Source organism: Hyla sarda, chromosome 4 (assembly GCF_029499605.1).
Source record: "Hyla sarda isolate aHylSar1 chromosome 4, aHylSar1.hap1, whole genome shotgun sequence".
NCBI classification, from domain to species: Eukaryota; Metazoa; Chordata; class Amphibia; order Anura; family Hylidae; genus Hyla; species Hyla sarda.
In genome coordinates, this window is record NC_079192.1 from 101,668,374 (window position 1) to 101,686,368 (window position 17,995).

Sequence of the window (17,995 nt, forward strand, 5' to 3'; positions counted from 1 at the left end):
AGTTCCTATGGGGATATTCTCCCATCATGCACAGCTCCCGGGACGTGACATCATCATTGAGCAGTTAGACAGAAAACTTCAGAAGCTAATAACTATTGGAAGGATTAAGATTTTTTAATAGAAGTCATTTAAAAATCTGTTAAACTTTCCGGAGCCAGTTGATATATAAAAAAAGGTTTTGCCTGGAATACCCCTTTAATTTTACTGGAAGCAGTAAGAGTTAACTAAATGTTTTACACACTACTTCAATATTTTGGCCTAATGTCATGACACAGTGTAATCTTTTGTATATTGTTGTTCACCTGAAGTGGCATTTACCTAACTTTAAGACCTTTTATGAACCAGATTTATTTTTGTACAATTCCAAGAGGGCACAATTTCTTTTTCTCACAACTGTTCAAGAATGGTATTGTATGTGACTATGGTACACCTATGTAAACAAAAGACTTACCTTTTCAATCCCCTACCACTCCAACACAGATTCTCCATAGAATGGGTAGTCCGCCCCTAGACATCTTATCCCCTATACAAAAGGATTGGGTAAAAGATGTCTGACAGGGGAGAGTCCGGCTGCTGGGACCCCCTGTGATCTCTGGGCTGGCACTGCAGCGCTCTGAACATGGATACTTGGAGCTTCCATGTTCATGACTTCACACCACGCCCCCTCCATTCATGTCTATGGAAGGGGGCGTGACAGCTATGTACTAGCAGTCATGCTCCGCCCCATAGACATGAGTAGAGGGGGCGTGATGGATGTGGTGACTGCTCCATGCACCAGATAACTGGGGTGCTGTGCTGGAGATCGCGGGGGGGTCCGGCTGCTGGGGATAATATAGGGGGATAAGATGTCTAGGGGCGGAGTACCTCTTTAACACAACTGAATAATAGCTTTTAATTCTACTGATCCGTAAGCGTACCAGGGGTCAGACATTAATAGCGTAAGTTTCAAACTTCTTTTAACCCCTTAAGGACCAAGCCCATTTTCACCTTAAGGACCAGGCCAATTTTATTTTACCATTTTTGTTTTTTCCTCCTCGCCTTCTAAAATCCATAACTCCTTTATATTTCCATCTACAGACCCATATAAGGGCTTGTTTTTTGCATGACCAATTGTACTTTGTAATGAAACCTCTAATTTTACCATAAAATGTATTGCGAAGCCCAAAATTTTTTTTAGGGAGGAAATTTAAATGAAAACCACAATTTTGCACATTTTGGAGGGTTTTGTTTTCACACTGTTCAATTTACGGTAGAAATTATATGTGTTCTTTATTCTGTGGGTCAATACGATTAAAATGATACCCATGGCTAGATACTTATATATTTTTGTATCACTTAAAAAAAAAAAAAAATCTAAAACTTTTTGTACAAAATCAGTAATCTAAAATCGCCCTATTTTTACCACCTGTAACTTTTTCATTTTTCCGTATATAGGGCGGTATGAGGGCTCATTTTTTGCACTGTTATCTGTACTTTTTATTGATACCACATTTGCATATATAAAGCTTTTAGATAATTGTTTATACATTTTTTGGGAATAAAATGTGACAAAAGCAGCATTTTTGGACTTTTTATTTTTTTTAAATAAAAATTTACGCTTTTTGGGGGGTAAAATGGGAATAACTGACAATTTTCATTTTTATTGGGGGAGAGGATTTTTCACTTTTTTACTTTTTATTTTCACATTTTTCAACTTTTTTTATTTATTTTTTTTACACTTTTTATGTTTCCATAGGGGACTATCTATAGCAATCCTTTGATTGCTAATACTATTCAGTGCTATGTATAGGACACAGCACTGCTCAGTATTATCGGTGATCTGCTCTCTCAGACCAGAGCAGAAGACCCTGGGAGACTGCCGGAGCCAGGTGAGGGGACCTCATTCCGCCATTACAGATGATCGGATCGCCGTGGCAGCGCTGCGGGCAATCCAATCATCTATTTTAACATGCACATTGCCGCAGATGCCGTGATCTGTACTGATCACTGCATCGGAGGGGTTAATGGCTGATAGCAGCCAGAACCCGCAGTGTATGACACGAGCACCGCGCTGATGCTTGCGGTCATACACAGGACATAGATGTATGTTCTGGTGCCCAAAGTACTGCCAAGCCAGGACGTACATTTACGTCCGTGGTCGTTAAGGGATTAAAAGGACCCAGACACTGTACTTTTAAAATGTTAATTTTGCCCTAGGAAGTAAAGCCACTGACAACATAAACACATATAAAATAATGAGTACCGTATATACTCGAGTATAAGCCGAGTTTTTCAGCACGATTTTTCGTGCTGAAAACACCCCCCTCGGCTTATACTCGAGTGAACTCCCCCACCCGCAGTGGTCTTCAACCTGCGGACTTCCAGAGGTTTCAAAACTACAACTCCCAGCAAGCCAGGGCAGCCATCGGCTGTCCGGGCTTGCTGGGAGTTGTAGTTTTGAAACCTCCGGAGGTCCGCAGGTTGAAGACCACTGCGGCCTTCAACATCATCCAGCCCCCTCTCACCCCCTTTAGTTCTGAGTACTCACCTCCGCTCGGCGCTGGTCCGGTCCTGCAGGGCTGTCCGGTGAGGAGGTGGTCCGGTGAGGAGGTGGTCCGGGCTGCTATCTTCACCGGGGAGGCCTCTTCTAAGCGCTTCGGGCCCGGCCTCAGAATAGTCACGTTGCCTTAACAACGACGCAGATGCGTCGTTGTCTAGGCAACGGCTCTATTCCGGGCCGGAAGCGCGGAGAAGAGGCGCCCCCGGTGAAGATAGCAGCCCGGACCACCTCCTCACCGGACCACCTCCTTACCGGACAGCCCTGCAGGACCGGACCAGCGCCGAGCGGAGGTGAGTACTCAGAACTAAAGGGGGTGAGAGGGGGCTGGATGATGTTGAAGGCCGCAGTGGTCTTCAACCTGCGGACCTCCGGAGGTTTCAAAACTACAACTCCCAGCAAGCCCGGACAGCCGATGGCTGCCCGGGCTTGCTGGGAGTTGTAGTTTTGAAACCTCTGGAGGTCCGCATGTTGAAGGCCGCAGTGGTCTTCAACCTGCGGACCTCCGGAGGTTTCAAAACTACAACTCCCAGCAAGCCCGGACAGCCGATGGCTGCCCGGGCTTGCTGGGAGTTGTAGTTTTGAAACCTCTGGAGGTCCGCATGTTGAAGGCCGCAGTGGTCTTCAACCTGCGGACCTCCGGAGGTTTCAAAACTACAACTCCCAGCAAGCCCGGACAGCCGATGGCTGCCCGGGCTTGCTGGGAGTTGTAGTTTTGAAACCTCTGGAGGTCCGCAGGTTGAAGACCACTGAGGGCGAATGATGAGAAGAGGATGATGAAGGGGGGTGTGTGGGATGATGAAGGGGGGTGTGGGGATGATGAAGGGGGGTGGGGATGATGAAGGGGGGGGGGTGTGGGATGATAAGGGGATGTGTGGGATGATGACAAGGGGATGATGAAGGGGGGATGTGTGGGATAAGGGGATGTGTGGGATGATGACAAGGGGATGATGAAGGGGGGATGTGTGGGATGATGACAAGGGGATGATGAAGGGGGGATGTGTGGGATGATGAAGGGGGGATGTGTGGGATGATAAGGGGATGTGTGGGATGATGAAGGGGGGATGTGTGGGATGATAAGGGGATGTGTGGGATGATGACAAGGGGATGATGAAGGGGGGATGTGTGGGATGATGAGGATGTTAATGACGGGTCTGGATGATGACAGGGGGGGATGAGGTATTTCCCACCGTAGGCTTATACTCGAGTCAATAACTTTTCCTGGGATTTTGGGTTGAAATTAGGGGTCTCGGCTTATACTCGGGTCGGCTTATACTCGAGTATATACGGTATAATAGTAATAATCCCATTGTAATAAGAGGTTTGCCAATTTCCTAGTACGTCATTCTCAAATTACCACACCCTGCCAATAAACCAGGTAAAATCCAATGCTTTATTATCCTTGAGGTGTTATTTACAAGTGGACAAAGTAAAGATACAAAATTAGTGTGTAAAGACTGTATAGAACTGGAATTAACCATGTGTATCCAGGCCAGTTAACTGCCGACAACCCAAAGCATCTTTACATCCCATTCCCTGCAGATTTGGTCTTCATAAACTTGACTGCAATAAACCCCAATGTGCAACTTTTTTCTGGGAATACTGCAAATTGTAGAAGATGCATCTGACAGCAGCTGATCCTGGATTACATGTATAATAAGGCAGCACATTACTACAAACAGTATAAAAGGGCTTCAAGAACAGGACCTATAGTAGAAGAAAAGATGTGGCTAAAAATCTCCACATTCAGTAAAGGCAGATATACACTAGGCTAGTTGCTATTTTGGGCTTTAGAAACAGACTGACGTTAGACAGAAAATATACTGTAATATGTAGAGATTAAAGCTATTAGAATGTCATCGCCCCTTTCTTGGCATGAACCATCTTTGGATATAATACCTAGTATTCATTGGCTAAAAGTCTTATAAATGTTGCATATGTATTAAAAGACCTATGTCCTTTGCTGTTTGATGAAAGCTGTGTTATGGCATAGGGAACAGCCAGTGCGTCCTGTGGTCACCTCTGGAACAGACGGGCAGCGTTATCCTGCTGTCCCCTCCCACACAACTCATGTATTAGGTCACAGCATGCGCACAGCTAATCTTGTGTGTATTATACACAGAGCTCCTCTTGTGTTCCGTATGTGGTATAAATAGAGCCAAGGAGGAGGTGGGGATACAGTGTCATCATCTTCAGTGCACGGAGACGTTAACCCTCTTGTGCAATAAGGACAGAAACCAAATGGCTACAGTTGTCAGCGAGGGTTTAGTGCAAAAAAGCTTCTTGTTCCGTAGCTTGTATCCGAAAAAGAGAGAATGTTTCTAAACTGCTGTGACGCTGCCGTCTGTCATGGTTGCCTTCTGGAATGCACTGTAAGAAATCCCACCCCCACACGGACACATTTTGTAGGTTATCTTCCAGGGGAGACTGATACTTTAGAATACTGTCTCCGGTTGTCTCCTCTGGGTTACAATATGTAGTTGTTAAAAAATACGTTGCTTCTAACAAAACAAAAAAACAAGCGGTCACTTTAGGTGGATTTTTTTTCTTCTTTTAAAGTTTATATGTTTTGGAACAAAAAATGTCTGGGCCTTGTCTCAAACAGGGTTGGTCCTAAAGAAAAGGACTCTGCACCTTTCTGATCTGTGGTGCCCATCCAGCTGTAGTCCGCTGCCCCCTGTCCCCCTGCTGCATATCTGACTAAAAATCCATCAACAATTCTTTATTCTTTTTTACTCTGTTTCCGGGACAGGGTGCGACTGCTTACAATGAGCGGCAAACCTAGCGGTCGTGCTGCCCGTTTATGATGCGCTTCTTGCCATCTCCATTGCTTAATGGCTGCTCCTCATTTTCCTCACTGTCCTCTTCTTCATTGTCACTCCGATCATCACCAGACATCTACATGAGAAGAATACATGTTAACCCCATAATATCAATATTAAATGGCGTACTATGGACAAAATTAACTTAACCCCTAGCCACAGGATAGGGGATAAGTAGTTGATCACGTGGGGTCCGACCACCGGGACCCCTGCAATCTCCTGAACGGGACCCTGTCTCACTCAATGAGGAGCGCGTGTCGTCTACCACATATGCTCCTCACTCAGAGCCAGGTCCATTCAGGAGACCCCGCGATCAGCTACTTATCCCCTATTTTGGCCACAGTACTCGTTTAAGTTCAATTATTAAAGTGCAGAAAGGCTGGTGCACACGAGTACAAAATAAATACTATTTATGCAAATTTCTAGTATACTTTGAGCAGCAATTCTTTACCACTATTAACATCTCTACTTCTTGCCAAGGAATAGAAACACTTATTGTTTAGAGAATCTAGAGAATAATAGATTGCCTTGATCATGTCCATCTTATACAGTATCATGGTTTGTTACAGTGTATCAGTTTTCTCTTGTAGGAAGCTGTATGTGTGCGTCTATGGGGCAGGAGTTCGGGTGTATTCACACCACATTCCCACTTCGGGCAGCTGGATCCAGCAGGAGAATTTTAAAAACACCTGCTACCGTATCCCTGATGGACCCGTGCCGGACCACATTTATTTCAATGAGCTGACCAGAGTTTGCTATTCACTCTGGTTGGGTTGTTTTCCAAATGAATTTAGTTTTTTGCCCAGACTGAAAACTGTTGTCTGCTGTGGTTTTCGGAAACATGGTGTGAATGCTTAGACCATTTTTAAACCTCTGGCGTTACTGATTGGGCAATTCAGTACTATATTCTGGTGTGTACACCAAAGGGCAATTTAGTGTTTAAAGCAAGGGTCTCAAACTTGCGGCCCGCGGGACAGTATTTTGAGGCCCCCTACTTGACAAGCAAAGTTTAGCGTTAATGTGGCCTGATCTGTGATCCCAACACAACCATTTTAAGCATAACTATCACTTTCAATGCTTCTGATATGTCCTACTAACATGCCAGGAGTTTAAATCAGTAGCACCCAGACCCCCACCAATCACTATGACATGTTTTAAAGTGATAGTTACATAAGGATCGGTGCCTCATCCTAAAGATAAACTATGATGGCACTGATGCTTCATACGAGTTATGTTTCTTATCTGACACAATGAGACACTAAGGTTGGGGTCTGTGCTCATGAATAGTGTGCCTTTTACAGATGAGCACTTCATTCCTGCAGAGGCTGTAGAACATTCTTTTCTTCCTCTCCGAGGGCTGGTAAGTTTCCTGCTGGCAGTGCTTGGCTCGTGTAAGTTCTGTGGCTTATTGCAAAACTCTGCTTTTAAATCCTCACTTGGCACATACACAAAGAGCAAGAGCATAAGTCTCTGGATGCCTGCACATGCAGGGGGCTTTGCTCCCCCAGCCCTGAAAATTGGCCCCAACAGAAGGGGAAGTGAAAATAGTAAGTTTACAATCTCACTTCAGAGTCAATGTATTCACTTAGAGACACAGAACACTAGTAAACAGAAGGTGGTTTCCTACAATGACTAGATAAAGTGATATGTTGAGTGATTTGTCTTCCTAAAATGGGCCCTGTCAGATTCAAAAACTTTTTATATGTTGTACATCTTGGCAAAATATTAACCTTTCTAATATACTTCATATGAAAATATTTCTTTTTTTTTATATAGAAATCATGGACAAAGTTCAGTAAGTGAGGGTGGGCTGGTACTCCTCTGTGTCCGATAGCACTCCTCAGTGCTCTATCAGACAGGAGAGAGCCCAGAGGAGTGCTATCAGACAGGAGAGAGCCCAGAGGAGTGCTATCAGACAGGAGAGAGCCCAGAGGAGTGCTATCAGACAGGAGAGAGCCCAGAGGAGTGCTATCAGACAGGAGAGAGCCCAGAGGAGTGCTATCAGACAGGAGAGAGCCCAGAGGAGTGCTATCAGACAGGAGAGAGCCCAGAGGAGTGCTATCAGACAGGAGAGAGCCCAGAGGAGTGCTATCAGACAGGAGAGAGCCCAGAGGAGTGCTATCAGACAGGAGAGAGCCCAGAGGAGTGCTATCAGACAGGAGAGAGCCCAGAGGAGTGCTATCAGACAGGAGAGAGCCCAGAGGAGTGCTATCAGACAGGAGAGAGCCCAGAGGAGTGCTATCAGACAGGAGAGAGCCCAGAGGAGTGCTATCAGACAGGAGAGAGCACAGAGGAGTGCTATCAGACAGGAAAGAGCACAGAGGAGTGCTATCAGACAGGAGAGAGCATAGAGGAGTGCTATCAGGACTCCTCTGTGCTCTTTCCTGTCTGATAGCACTCCTCTGTGCTCTTTCCTGTCTATCAGACAGGAGAGAGCACAGAGGAGTGCTATCAGACAGGAGAAAGCACAGAGGAGTGCTATCGGACAGGAGAGAGCACAGAGGAGTGCTATCGGACAGAAGAGAGCACAGAGGAGTCCTATCAGAGAAGAGAGAGCACAGAGGAGTACTATCAGACAGGAGAGATCACAGAGGAGTGCTAGCCCACCCTCACTTACTGGACTTAGTCCTTGCCTGTGCTTTATCTTGGACAAAGCCATGATTTTATAAGCAGTGATTTTATAAGCCATGATTTCTATAAAAAGGAAATTACCCTTTCTAATGTATACTCCATAAGAAAATGTTATGTTTTGCTTGCTAATATGAACAACATATAACAAGTGCCCATTAAAGGATTTCAGATCAATCTGACGACTGCCTGAATGGGTCTTAAACCACATGTGGCAGCTCAGTTCCACTGAAGTTAATGGACCACACACAACCTGAAGACAGGTGTGGATACCGGACAGGTTTTAATTCTTTTATCCCTATCACATTGCACATACAGCTTGGCCTAAGGGTAGGGTCACACATGGCATATACGCAGCATATTTCAAGCTGCAGGAAATTTGCAGGGCAGCAGGAAATACGCAGCATATTTTGCTATAGGCAGACACAGAGAGCTTCCTGATGCAGCACTATGCTCAGTGAGCTTTGGAGGTGGGCCCAGCGCACAGGCGCAACAAACCTCACTGCACACACAACGTTGTGCCTCTGTACAATGTTGTATTACAAAACATTGATTCTAGGGGACAACCCCTTTGTAACATGATATCCAATGGAACTGTTGCACTTTATCAATCCGATTCTGACAGAAAACACATCCAAGTGCCTGAATATGAAATAATGTAAAGTAGGTTCCCATATTATGGTTATCTACAAGTTGGGGTTTGCATGGCCATACTATGGTAGTGTACCACATGAATAAGAAGTTGTGTTGCATGTTAATATGCAGTACATGACTCGCTTTATATTACTTCTGCTATACAGAAAGACCAGATTCATGAAGCCAGGTTCACAGAGAGAATTTTGCAGAAATTCTTGATGCATCACCAGGTCCATTTACTTATAAATGTTTGAGAAAGTGAAAATATTATATAAGAACTTACGTTTCCTGAGATCATTTTGCGCACCATCCTAAAGATAAGGTATGCCCAGTATATATGAAGGAACTGAAGGATAAACATAACCATATTGAAGAAGTAGTAGAGGAAGAAACGTGGGCAGTAGTACAGGGGATACACCACCGTTGCATATATTATCCTGCAAAACAAACATGTCTGTGATTTCTCATACAAGTAATGCTTTAAGGACTAGTAATACACTACTGTAGGATGCAGATCACCCAAACAGCTGAGCATTTTTATATAAGTCCATGTTCTGCTCTGATAAGACCTTGTACTGCACTGAAAGTAGGCAAACAAATGGTCCCCAGTCCTTATCATGGAGCTGTATATTGTACTTTCCAAGGCTTACCTCTATCTGACCTTTTATACAATGCATTTTGTTTTTTTACATTTTATGCTGCGGCCTTGTTCTAAAATTTTACTAATATTTTAGTTCATGCTTTTCAATAAATTAACAGGGATTTGTAACATTGTGTTTTCACTTTGTTTTTATGGAGTACTGAATGTGGGAAAACTTGTTTTTTTATTTTATTACAAGTCCACAACATAACAAAATGTGGAAAAGTGAAAGGAAATGTAAACCTCACAGCCTACTTACAGTGCATTCAGAAAGTTTTCAAACCCTATTTATTTTAAAACAAATGACGGAAATAAGGAATTTTGGAAGAGATTTATCAAAGCCCGTGTAGAGAAAAAGTGGAGCAGTTGCCCATAGCAACTAGATTACTTCTTTCATTTAAAAAAAAAAAAAAGAAGGACCTCAGAAAAATAAAAGAAGCAATCTGATTGGTTGCTATGGGCAACTGCTCCACTTTTCCACTGCACAGGTTTTCATAAATCTCCCCAATGTCCCTTCATTTTATAAATTTTCATTGCCATTACTAGCAGGGAAATCTGTTCACACTTTCATGTTTTGTTTGGGCCCTGGACAGGGACCAAGGAAAAACATTTCCATATCTCTTGTTAATGTTTTCCTTGTTTCTTTTTACGAAGAATGAAAGAAACAAATCTAACACTAGTGACAACTAAGGGTCATCCCATCTGGATGCAGGTTGCGGGGATCCCTGGCAGGGGATGGTCCCAAAGCAGACTTGCGGTTCAGGCTATATATACAGTGGAGGGGACTTCAATATTTTCTACTTTTGGCGGGTCTGTGAGGTCACTGGGGGACGGCCTTTCCGAGCTATCTCAAAAGCTCAGACGATTTAATCAAATTACTCCAACCAATACCATGGCAAGAAAACCTCACATTCATCACGATGGACGTCACAGCCTTATACTCAAACATCAAATATGACATAGGCCTAAACTGCTTCAAACTCACCATGGAAGAAGATCCCACCATCCCTCCAAAACAAAAGACTGCCTACAAATAATACTCAATCATAACTACTTCACATACGACGGTGCCAACTACCTTCAGACACGAGGGACCACCATGGGCACCAGGGTGGTACTGTTGTACGCAAATATGGTAAGGGGCATCTTCGAAAAAACATATATTACTTCACAACCACTGTTCCACAATGTATCACTATACTGCCGCTACATAGACGATCTTTTTCTGCTCTGGAACGGACCACCACATCTAATCAACGATTTCATCACCATGATCAACAACAATGACTGGGTACCACACTCACCTTCAACGCATTCAACAATAAAATTAATTATTTGGTCTTCGAAATCTATCATGAAAACAACATTATTGCTACTGCTACTCATTTCAAAAAGGTTGACTCTAATAGCTACTGATCATTCAACAGTGGCACATCCAACAGTACCTTCCACACAAGCAAAAACCCTCCAAAATCGGTTCATAGCCAAAGGCTACCCCAAAAGCATTCTAAATGAAGCCTATAACAAAACCAAAGCAATGACACAAGAAGACTGTTTAAATCCAAAAAACAGAACCGAAAAAAATAAAAACCCGAAAATTCTTACAAAAAATGAGACTCAACTCCATCACCACCTACAATTCTTCCCACAATGCAATCCGTTCTGTCCTTCAGAAACACTGGCCCATACTCCAAACTGACCCAATATTAAGACAAACCCTCCCCAACAAACCAGGGATCACTTTTAGATGAGCACCTACATTAACATAGAACATACTAGCCCCCAGTAGGCTGAGGTGCCATACAACCAGCAACAACACAACCATAAGCAAAAAACCAAAAGGAGTCTATAAATGTGGAACAAAGAGATGCCTTTGCTGCACCACCATAAACCATAACCAAAAAACATTTATTAACAAAGAAAAACAAAGAAACTTTCAATATAAAAATTTTTCTGAACTGTAAATCAAGCTTTGTCATTTACTTAATCACCTGCATCTGCAACCAGCAATATGACGGAAGAACCACCCAAGAACTGCACCTCCAACTCAACCAACACAGAAATAATATCAAATGGAAATTTCCCCTCCACAGCTTATCAAGACATTGCTTAGAAAAACATCTGGATGTAACTAATCCCATCACGATTTGCCCCACAGACCATATCCAAGACCACAGATACAACAGGTTCACATCTTTAAAAACAAAACAAAACAAAAAAACGAGAGATGTACTGGATCTACCGTCTTGGGATGTTCCAAACCCAAGTTCTAAATGATGCAACTGAACTCATAATGTAACCCCAAAATCAATTATCCTTCACATCTCACTCTGCTAAACACCCTTTTCGCTCCCCCCTTCACTCCCCTCCCCCCCCCCCCCCCCGCCACACCAACCAAACAACTTAATCCACATTATTATCCCATACCCTCTGCCAATCTAGCCCCCCCCCCCCTCATACCTTAAAAAAACTTTTAACTTATATAATTTTAATAGAAAAAATTTTGTTTTCCCAATTCTACCCTACCCTCTGCTGGCTGTTTTAAGCCATTACAACCTATACAGGTTACCTCCATTCAGCTCCACTGTCAATCATCCTTAACTCAATGCTCTATGGTAACCACAAATTACTTCCCAAAGCCATTACCCACTGTCCTTTGCTGTCACCCACAGTTAAAGTTAATTCCAGAAATGCATCCAAGGACTGTACACTCCTGGTCTCCCATCCAAGCCCAGCCGAGCACTCAGCTGCTTAGCTCATAGCAAAGGACAGATAACTTAGCCACAGACCACAATGGCCCATTGATTCTATGGGCAGAATTTAGCAATGTTATCGTTACAACACAGGTTAAAATGAAAAAAATAAACCCTCCTTAAAGTCACGGAGGGTGTCGTCACAGTCGGCCCCCAGTGACCTCACACACCCGCCAAAATTTTTAAATATTGAAGTCCCCTCCACTGTACATATAGCCACACTTCACTAAATAGCGGACCTGACAAAGAGAGGAATCCCCCTCGAAACACGTTGTCCAGAGTACCAAGCTATCTGTGTAACTGTGATTACCCATGTATAACATATACTTCGGTGAATAAAAAGTTATCACAGCATACCACCTACGTGTACTGATTTCTGCATCTCTGGTTGAGCGCTGAACCGCAAGTCGGCTTTGGGACCATCCCATGCCAGGGATCCCTGCGACCTGCATCCAGCTGTTATCCTGACTGCCACCAGCGATACCGACGACTGGCGGCTCCTGGACCTGGCCGCATCCTACATAAAGCGATTCCCAGTGTAGTGCCTGCAATCTGCACAACTGGCAAAGGTAAGCAGCTTCCTTCGGTTTTACAACACACACCCTACTGTTAAAAGTTAAATGGCACTATCGAAGCGCCATTTCTGTCTGTTCTTTCTTTTTTGCACACCCTCCAGGGTCATCCCATGTGATACGCCTCCATATTCCAGCTAAGCCTATCATGTTAAAAATCTGATGTTTATATAGATTATATCATTTATACTCAGAGATGAGAACTTACCAGAATGGGAAGATAATGAGCCGACTGATGACAAAAACAATCGCAAAGACGACAAAGAGAATGTTGCAGGTCTTGCTCCACTGAGCGTAGCTGCACATTTTAGCAGCCTTAAAGAGGAATAAAAAAGATAAAGCACTGTGAAGGAGGAAAGTATAAAACAAATATACAAGAATATAGAGCTGCTGTCATCATCACGATCATCACTGTACCTCTAGCAGAACATCTGAGACATCATGCACCAGCAGGGTCAGAGTTCCCACTCGGATATACTTGACTCCCCATGAAAAGTTCAACAGGAAAATTGTGGCCAAGTGGTGAACAATTTGTACATTGAAGTCCTGTGGAATAAAAAAACAAAGTAGTCAGGGAAGTTAAAATTTAAATGGTTAAAAAAATACAATTCTGTTGAGCAATAAGGTTGTTTATCATGTTGATGCGTCACCCTCATTTTTAGTTGAGGAGAAATCCTTCAATTTCCTCCAGCTTTCTTAAAATGCATGGGACATTGATGGATTTACCTTTTCAGTCCCTAGAAATGTTTTCATTTCCTGTGTCTTCACTTGGCAACTTGGAAGAACACTAAAAACACATGTATAATGCACTTGGGTCCAGTATTGCTAGTTTTGCAGGTTAGTGACCCAAAAACGGACCTGCTGAAAGAATGATAATTTTCTGATGAGAACATTTCATGCAGCCAAATGATCTTCTCCTACCTTTCGCCTAACATCAGAGGCGACACTGAATAGAAGGGCCCAATAGAAGCCTAATTCCACGACATAGTACCAGTATTGAGAGTCAAGAACTTCCTAAAACAATAACAGAGACAGAAATAATGTTAGAATATGGGATAGGGATTTCAACTGGAGCTTCCATGCGGAACAACACTGAAAAGTTAAAACAGGAGGCTTTTTCTAACATTCCCCACTAAAATTAATAAAAGATGGTTTTTAGGTAAAACTGCAGGTTTTTTGTTTAAAGGGAAATGGTCATCAGTGTTACCTGTCTCCGTTCCGTGGTCCCGCTATCTTGCTCCGTTTGGCCGGCAGGCTCTGGGCACGGGCAAAGTTTCCTGATGTCACTGTTGCTGTTTCTCTGTTGGTCCCTGCTGTGTACAGGCCTGGGGAAACAGCAGCAGTGACATCAGGAAGCTCTGCCCATGACCAAAGCCTGCCACCGAAACAGCTTGGGTCTATCTATATACGTTTATCAGTATCTCATTCCTATTAGAACAATTTCCAGCTATCACAATTGGGCTCTGTTCATTTCAACTAGTTTTCTTACCTGCTTTGGGTATCCAACCCAAACTTCCCATACATCATGAAACCAAGGTTTCTGCAAAAGAAGAATATCTTATTATATCATATAAGATAATATAAATGCTTATTTATTTTAACAGACAGGATAATACAATAATCTCTGATGTACTCGAATATTTTTATGCCTATAAACAATACCATAGCCCGTCAGGATTTTAACTGCATTCTCATGTTGCTAAATGGAGCAATTCCAATGATAACAATGTAATGAGTAATTGCTATGTATGCAGTTATTATTTAAACTTGGATTAATAAACACTGGCTATGCGTAAATGCCACAATGGGTGAAATATCCTACGCTCTCCAAAAATAGAGGCCAATTACGATAGTAAAATGAACAATCTCTTTAATGGAAAACATATCATTAAACTCAGACATAGAAGATAAGGATCCAAGGTACACATACAGAAAATGAGGATGGTAACTGGAATATCATGTAGTACAGGATAACCACATCAATACAATGGATACACAGTGTGAATAAATGCTGAGACAAGCAGCACTCACATGTGACAATCCAGATACTATCTCGCACACACTGGTAAATGATCACGGTATAAAACAGAGATCGAGAAACAGGCAATACTGTATACTAACAAAGCCTCACACTGGCCACATTATAAATGATTCCTGCCATGCATCCTGCATGAGACCACCTCACCTTCTTACCCCGAATGGACGTTTTCGCTACTGATTCGAAGGTACGTGTACCTTATGTCTAGTGACATATTTGTAGGGTTACACGGTTGGATAAAATAAGACAAGATTTAGAAGAAGCATTAAAGGGAATCTGTCACACACAGTTTCACTATATAACAGCCAGCATGGTTATGTAACAATGGTAACAATAAGAGTAAAAGGTACCTGGAATTAGCCCGTCCATGTCCCCAACACAGATAGAAAAATGCCCCTATTTGCCCAGCCGAAGGGTCAAAGAGGCCCCTCAGTGCCCCAGGCTGTAACACCTCTCCCTCTATGATTGACAGCCTATGTTCCCAGGGCACCAACAGCGCAGGCGTGGCGAGACAGTGAAGCTGTTGCTGCTGCCACCAAGCTTCCCACGCATGCACTGCAATACGGTTTAACGGCCCATGTGCGGGATTTTCACCAGGGCAGTGGAATGGAAGAGGTATTTCAGCATGGGGCACAGACATGCTCCTGACCCTTCAGACGGGCAAACAAAGCATCCTTTTGAAGCACCAACAATATTTAAACTTGGTTCAAAAGATAAAACACTTTATATTTCTTAGTTCACTACAATGTCCAGCAAGCACCATGGCCAGCAAAAAACATAAATGGCTACATAGATGGCCGAAACCTGAAAACAAGCCTATAGGTGCCAATAAATATTCAACAGCTGTTGTCACATCCCCCCTGGTGTCCAGAGAGCTATATACCATACCACGTGGGGTAGGGGCAGAATCAGAATAACTAATGCTTGCTCAGTACTCCAGGGGGACATGTATCAAAGATTTTACCCTTGTTTGGGGTTTACATTTTTGCACAAAATTTTGCGTAAGCTGTTTATTTTGCATTTATTTTTTGCGCGCATTCTGGTGGAGCATTTCCTCCAGATGTGTATGCTTTGGTGTACCTTGGAGTGACATATTTAGTATGCGCAAATTTATTGACTGCGTACATTTCATTTACCCGCAGAAATCTTGCGCAGTGACCATATTTTTTACGCAAATATAAGCCATCTTGGACTGCACGTAGCAAGATGCTCTAAATCATCGATTTTATTTTTCAAAGAGTGGATTGAGGAGATTACTATATTTACCCGCGATTTATGAAACTCATTGCGCTTGATTGATAAATTTAGCGCATCTGCGCATAATTCAGAATTCGGTAAACTGCTTCTACCATATACAAATAATGATACATGTCCCCCCCAGGAGTGGTCTTGTTTGACCTATGGAAGTTTTAAATGCATGTGTACCCGCTCTGTGATTTTGTTCTAGTGATGCATCTGGTGCACACTATGAATGGTCAGAGCACATCCATTTTTTTTGGGACACGTTACTGGCTTTTCTCTAGTATGTATGGGGGCTTTAAGGCTATGTAGAAAAATCTGCAGCGAAATGAGTGACTGAAATCCCACATATACCGTATTTTTCGCCGTATAAGACGCACCCAATTTATAGGTGCAAAATATTAAAAAATAAAGATTTTGAACCCAATAGTGGTCTTCAACCTGCGGACCTCCAGATGTTGCAAAACTACAACTCCCAGCATGCCCGGACAGCCGTTGGCTGTCCGGGCATGCTGGGAGTTGTAGTTTTGCAACATCTGGAGGTCCGCAGATTGAAGACCGCTGCATAGGAGGTAATACTCAAGTGCCCCCGCCGCTCCGGACCCGTCACCGCTGCCCTGGATGTCACTCCATCGCTGTCGCCGTGTCCCCGTCGCTCCAGAACGTCTCTGCTGCTGGCCGGGTATCCTCGCTCTCCGTCGCCGCCATCATGTCGTTACGCACGCCGACGCACGTACGCGACGACGTGATGACGAGGAAGGAGAGCGCCGGCCATACAGGGGATCCCTGAATGGAGAAGACACCGAGGAGGCAGGTAAGGTCCCTCCCGGTGTCCTGTAAGCACTAACCCGGCTATTCAGTCGGGCTGTTAGGGACCGCCGCGGTGAAATCGCGGCGGTCCGGAACAGCCAGGTTAGTGTCACTTTCCCTTCAGACGCGGCGATCAGCTTTGATCGCCGCGTCTGAAGGGTTAATACAGAGCATCACCGCGATCAGTGATGTCCTGTATTAGCCGCGGGTCCCGGCCGTTGATGGCCGCAGGGACCGCCGCGATAGGGGTGTATTGACCGTATAAGACGCACCGACTTTTCCCCCCCAGTTTTGGGGAAGAAAAAGTGCGTCTTATACGGCGAAAAATACGGTAACTTCAGATTTCTGCTTCAGATTTTTCTATTGCTACAAATTTTGCAGCAGCCTATTGAATAGGGCTAATCCGGGTCTTTGTGACGTGTCACCTTTTACATGGGAAATACACAAGTAAAATACATCAACAAGAGACTCGTAACCTATTTAAATTCTGCATTGTGGATTAAAAATCTACATTGAAACATTTGTAAATGACTTCTATTAAAAAGTCTCAATCCTTCCAGTACTTAGCTGCTATATACTACAAAGCAAATTCTTTTCTTTTTGAATTTCCTTTTCTGCCTGTCCACAGTGCTCTCTGCTGACACTACTGTGCATTTTAGGAACTGTCCAGAGTAGGAACAAATCCCCATAGCAAACCTTTCTTGCTCTGGACTGTTCCTAACATGGACAGAGGAGTCAGCAGAGAGCACTGTGGTCAGGCAGAAGGGAAATTCAAAAAGAAAAGAATTCCCTGTGGATTATACAGCAGCTGATAAGTACTGGAAGTATTGGGATTGTTTTAATAGAAGTAATTTACACATCTGTTTAACTTTCTGGCAAAAGTTGATTTAAAAGAAAATGTTTTCCAGTGGAATACCCCTTTAACGGTGTGAACTATGTTGTGTATTCCTTTTGAAAGTATCTAATGTACCCTATAATCATTGTACTGTACCTATATTCACTGTAAACAATAGGATTTTTTACATGTGGCTTCACATGCAATTTGCCTCAGAATATGCATGAAAAATACTCGGTATGAAGATTGTAGAAAGAAAAAATGGGTGCAAAAAAAGAAAGTCTGTGGCACAATGTGGCATTTATTACTCAGCTTTAGCACGGGGCTTGCTGTCAGTTTATAACCATCAGTCATCAGTGATTTCTGATGGTCACAGTCTCACAAGCATCTGAACTTTTAATCTGTGCCCAATGTCAAGCATTTGACATTCAATGTGGGGCAATTTTTGTGTATTGTGGTCTTAAAGGGGTACTCTGGTGGAAAACT

At 43.3% G+C, this 17,995-nt stretch overlaps 1 protein-coding gene across 4 annotated transcripts in view; it reads right to left on the reverse strand.

Annotated features, from left to right (window-relative positions):
- Positions 1-3,910: 3,910 nt before the first annotated feature.
- CERS3 (ceramide synthase 3) overlaps positions 3,911-17,995 on the reverse strand; it is a 129,227-nt gene continuing 115,142 nt past the window's right edge. For all 4 annotated transcript variants that reach the window (XM_056571815.1, XM_056571817.1, XM_056571814.1 and 1 more), the window contains exons 6-11: positions 14,077-14,127; positions 13,509-13,601; positions 13,005-13,133; positions 12,796-12,902; positions 8,906-9,059; positions 3,911-5,434 (exon numbers count right to left, since the gene is read on the reverse strand). In XM_056571815.1, the coding sequence (XP_056427790.1) occupies positions 5,318-5,434; positions 8,906-9,059; positions 12,796-12,902; positions 13,005-13,133; positions 13,509-13,601; positions 14,077-14,127 (651 nt within the window). In that variant the 3' untranslated portion in view covers positions 3,911-5,317. The remainder of the gene's footprint in view (positions 5,435-8,905; positions 9,060-12,795; positions 12,903-13,004; positions 13,134-13,508; positions 13,602-14,076; positions 14,128-17,995) is intronic.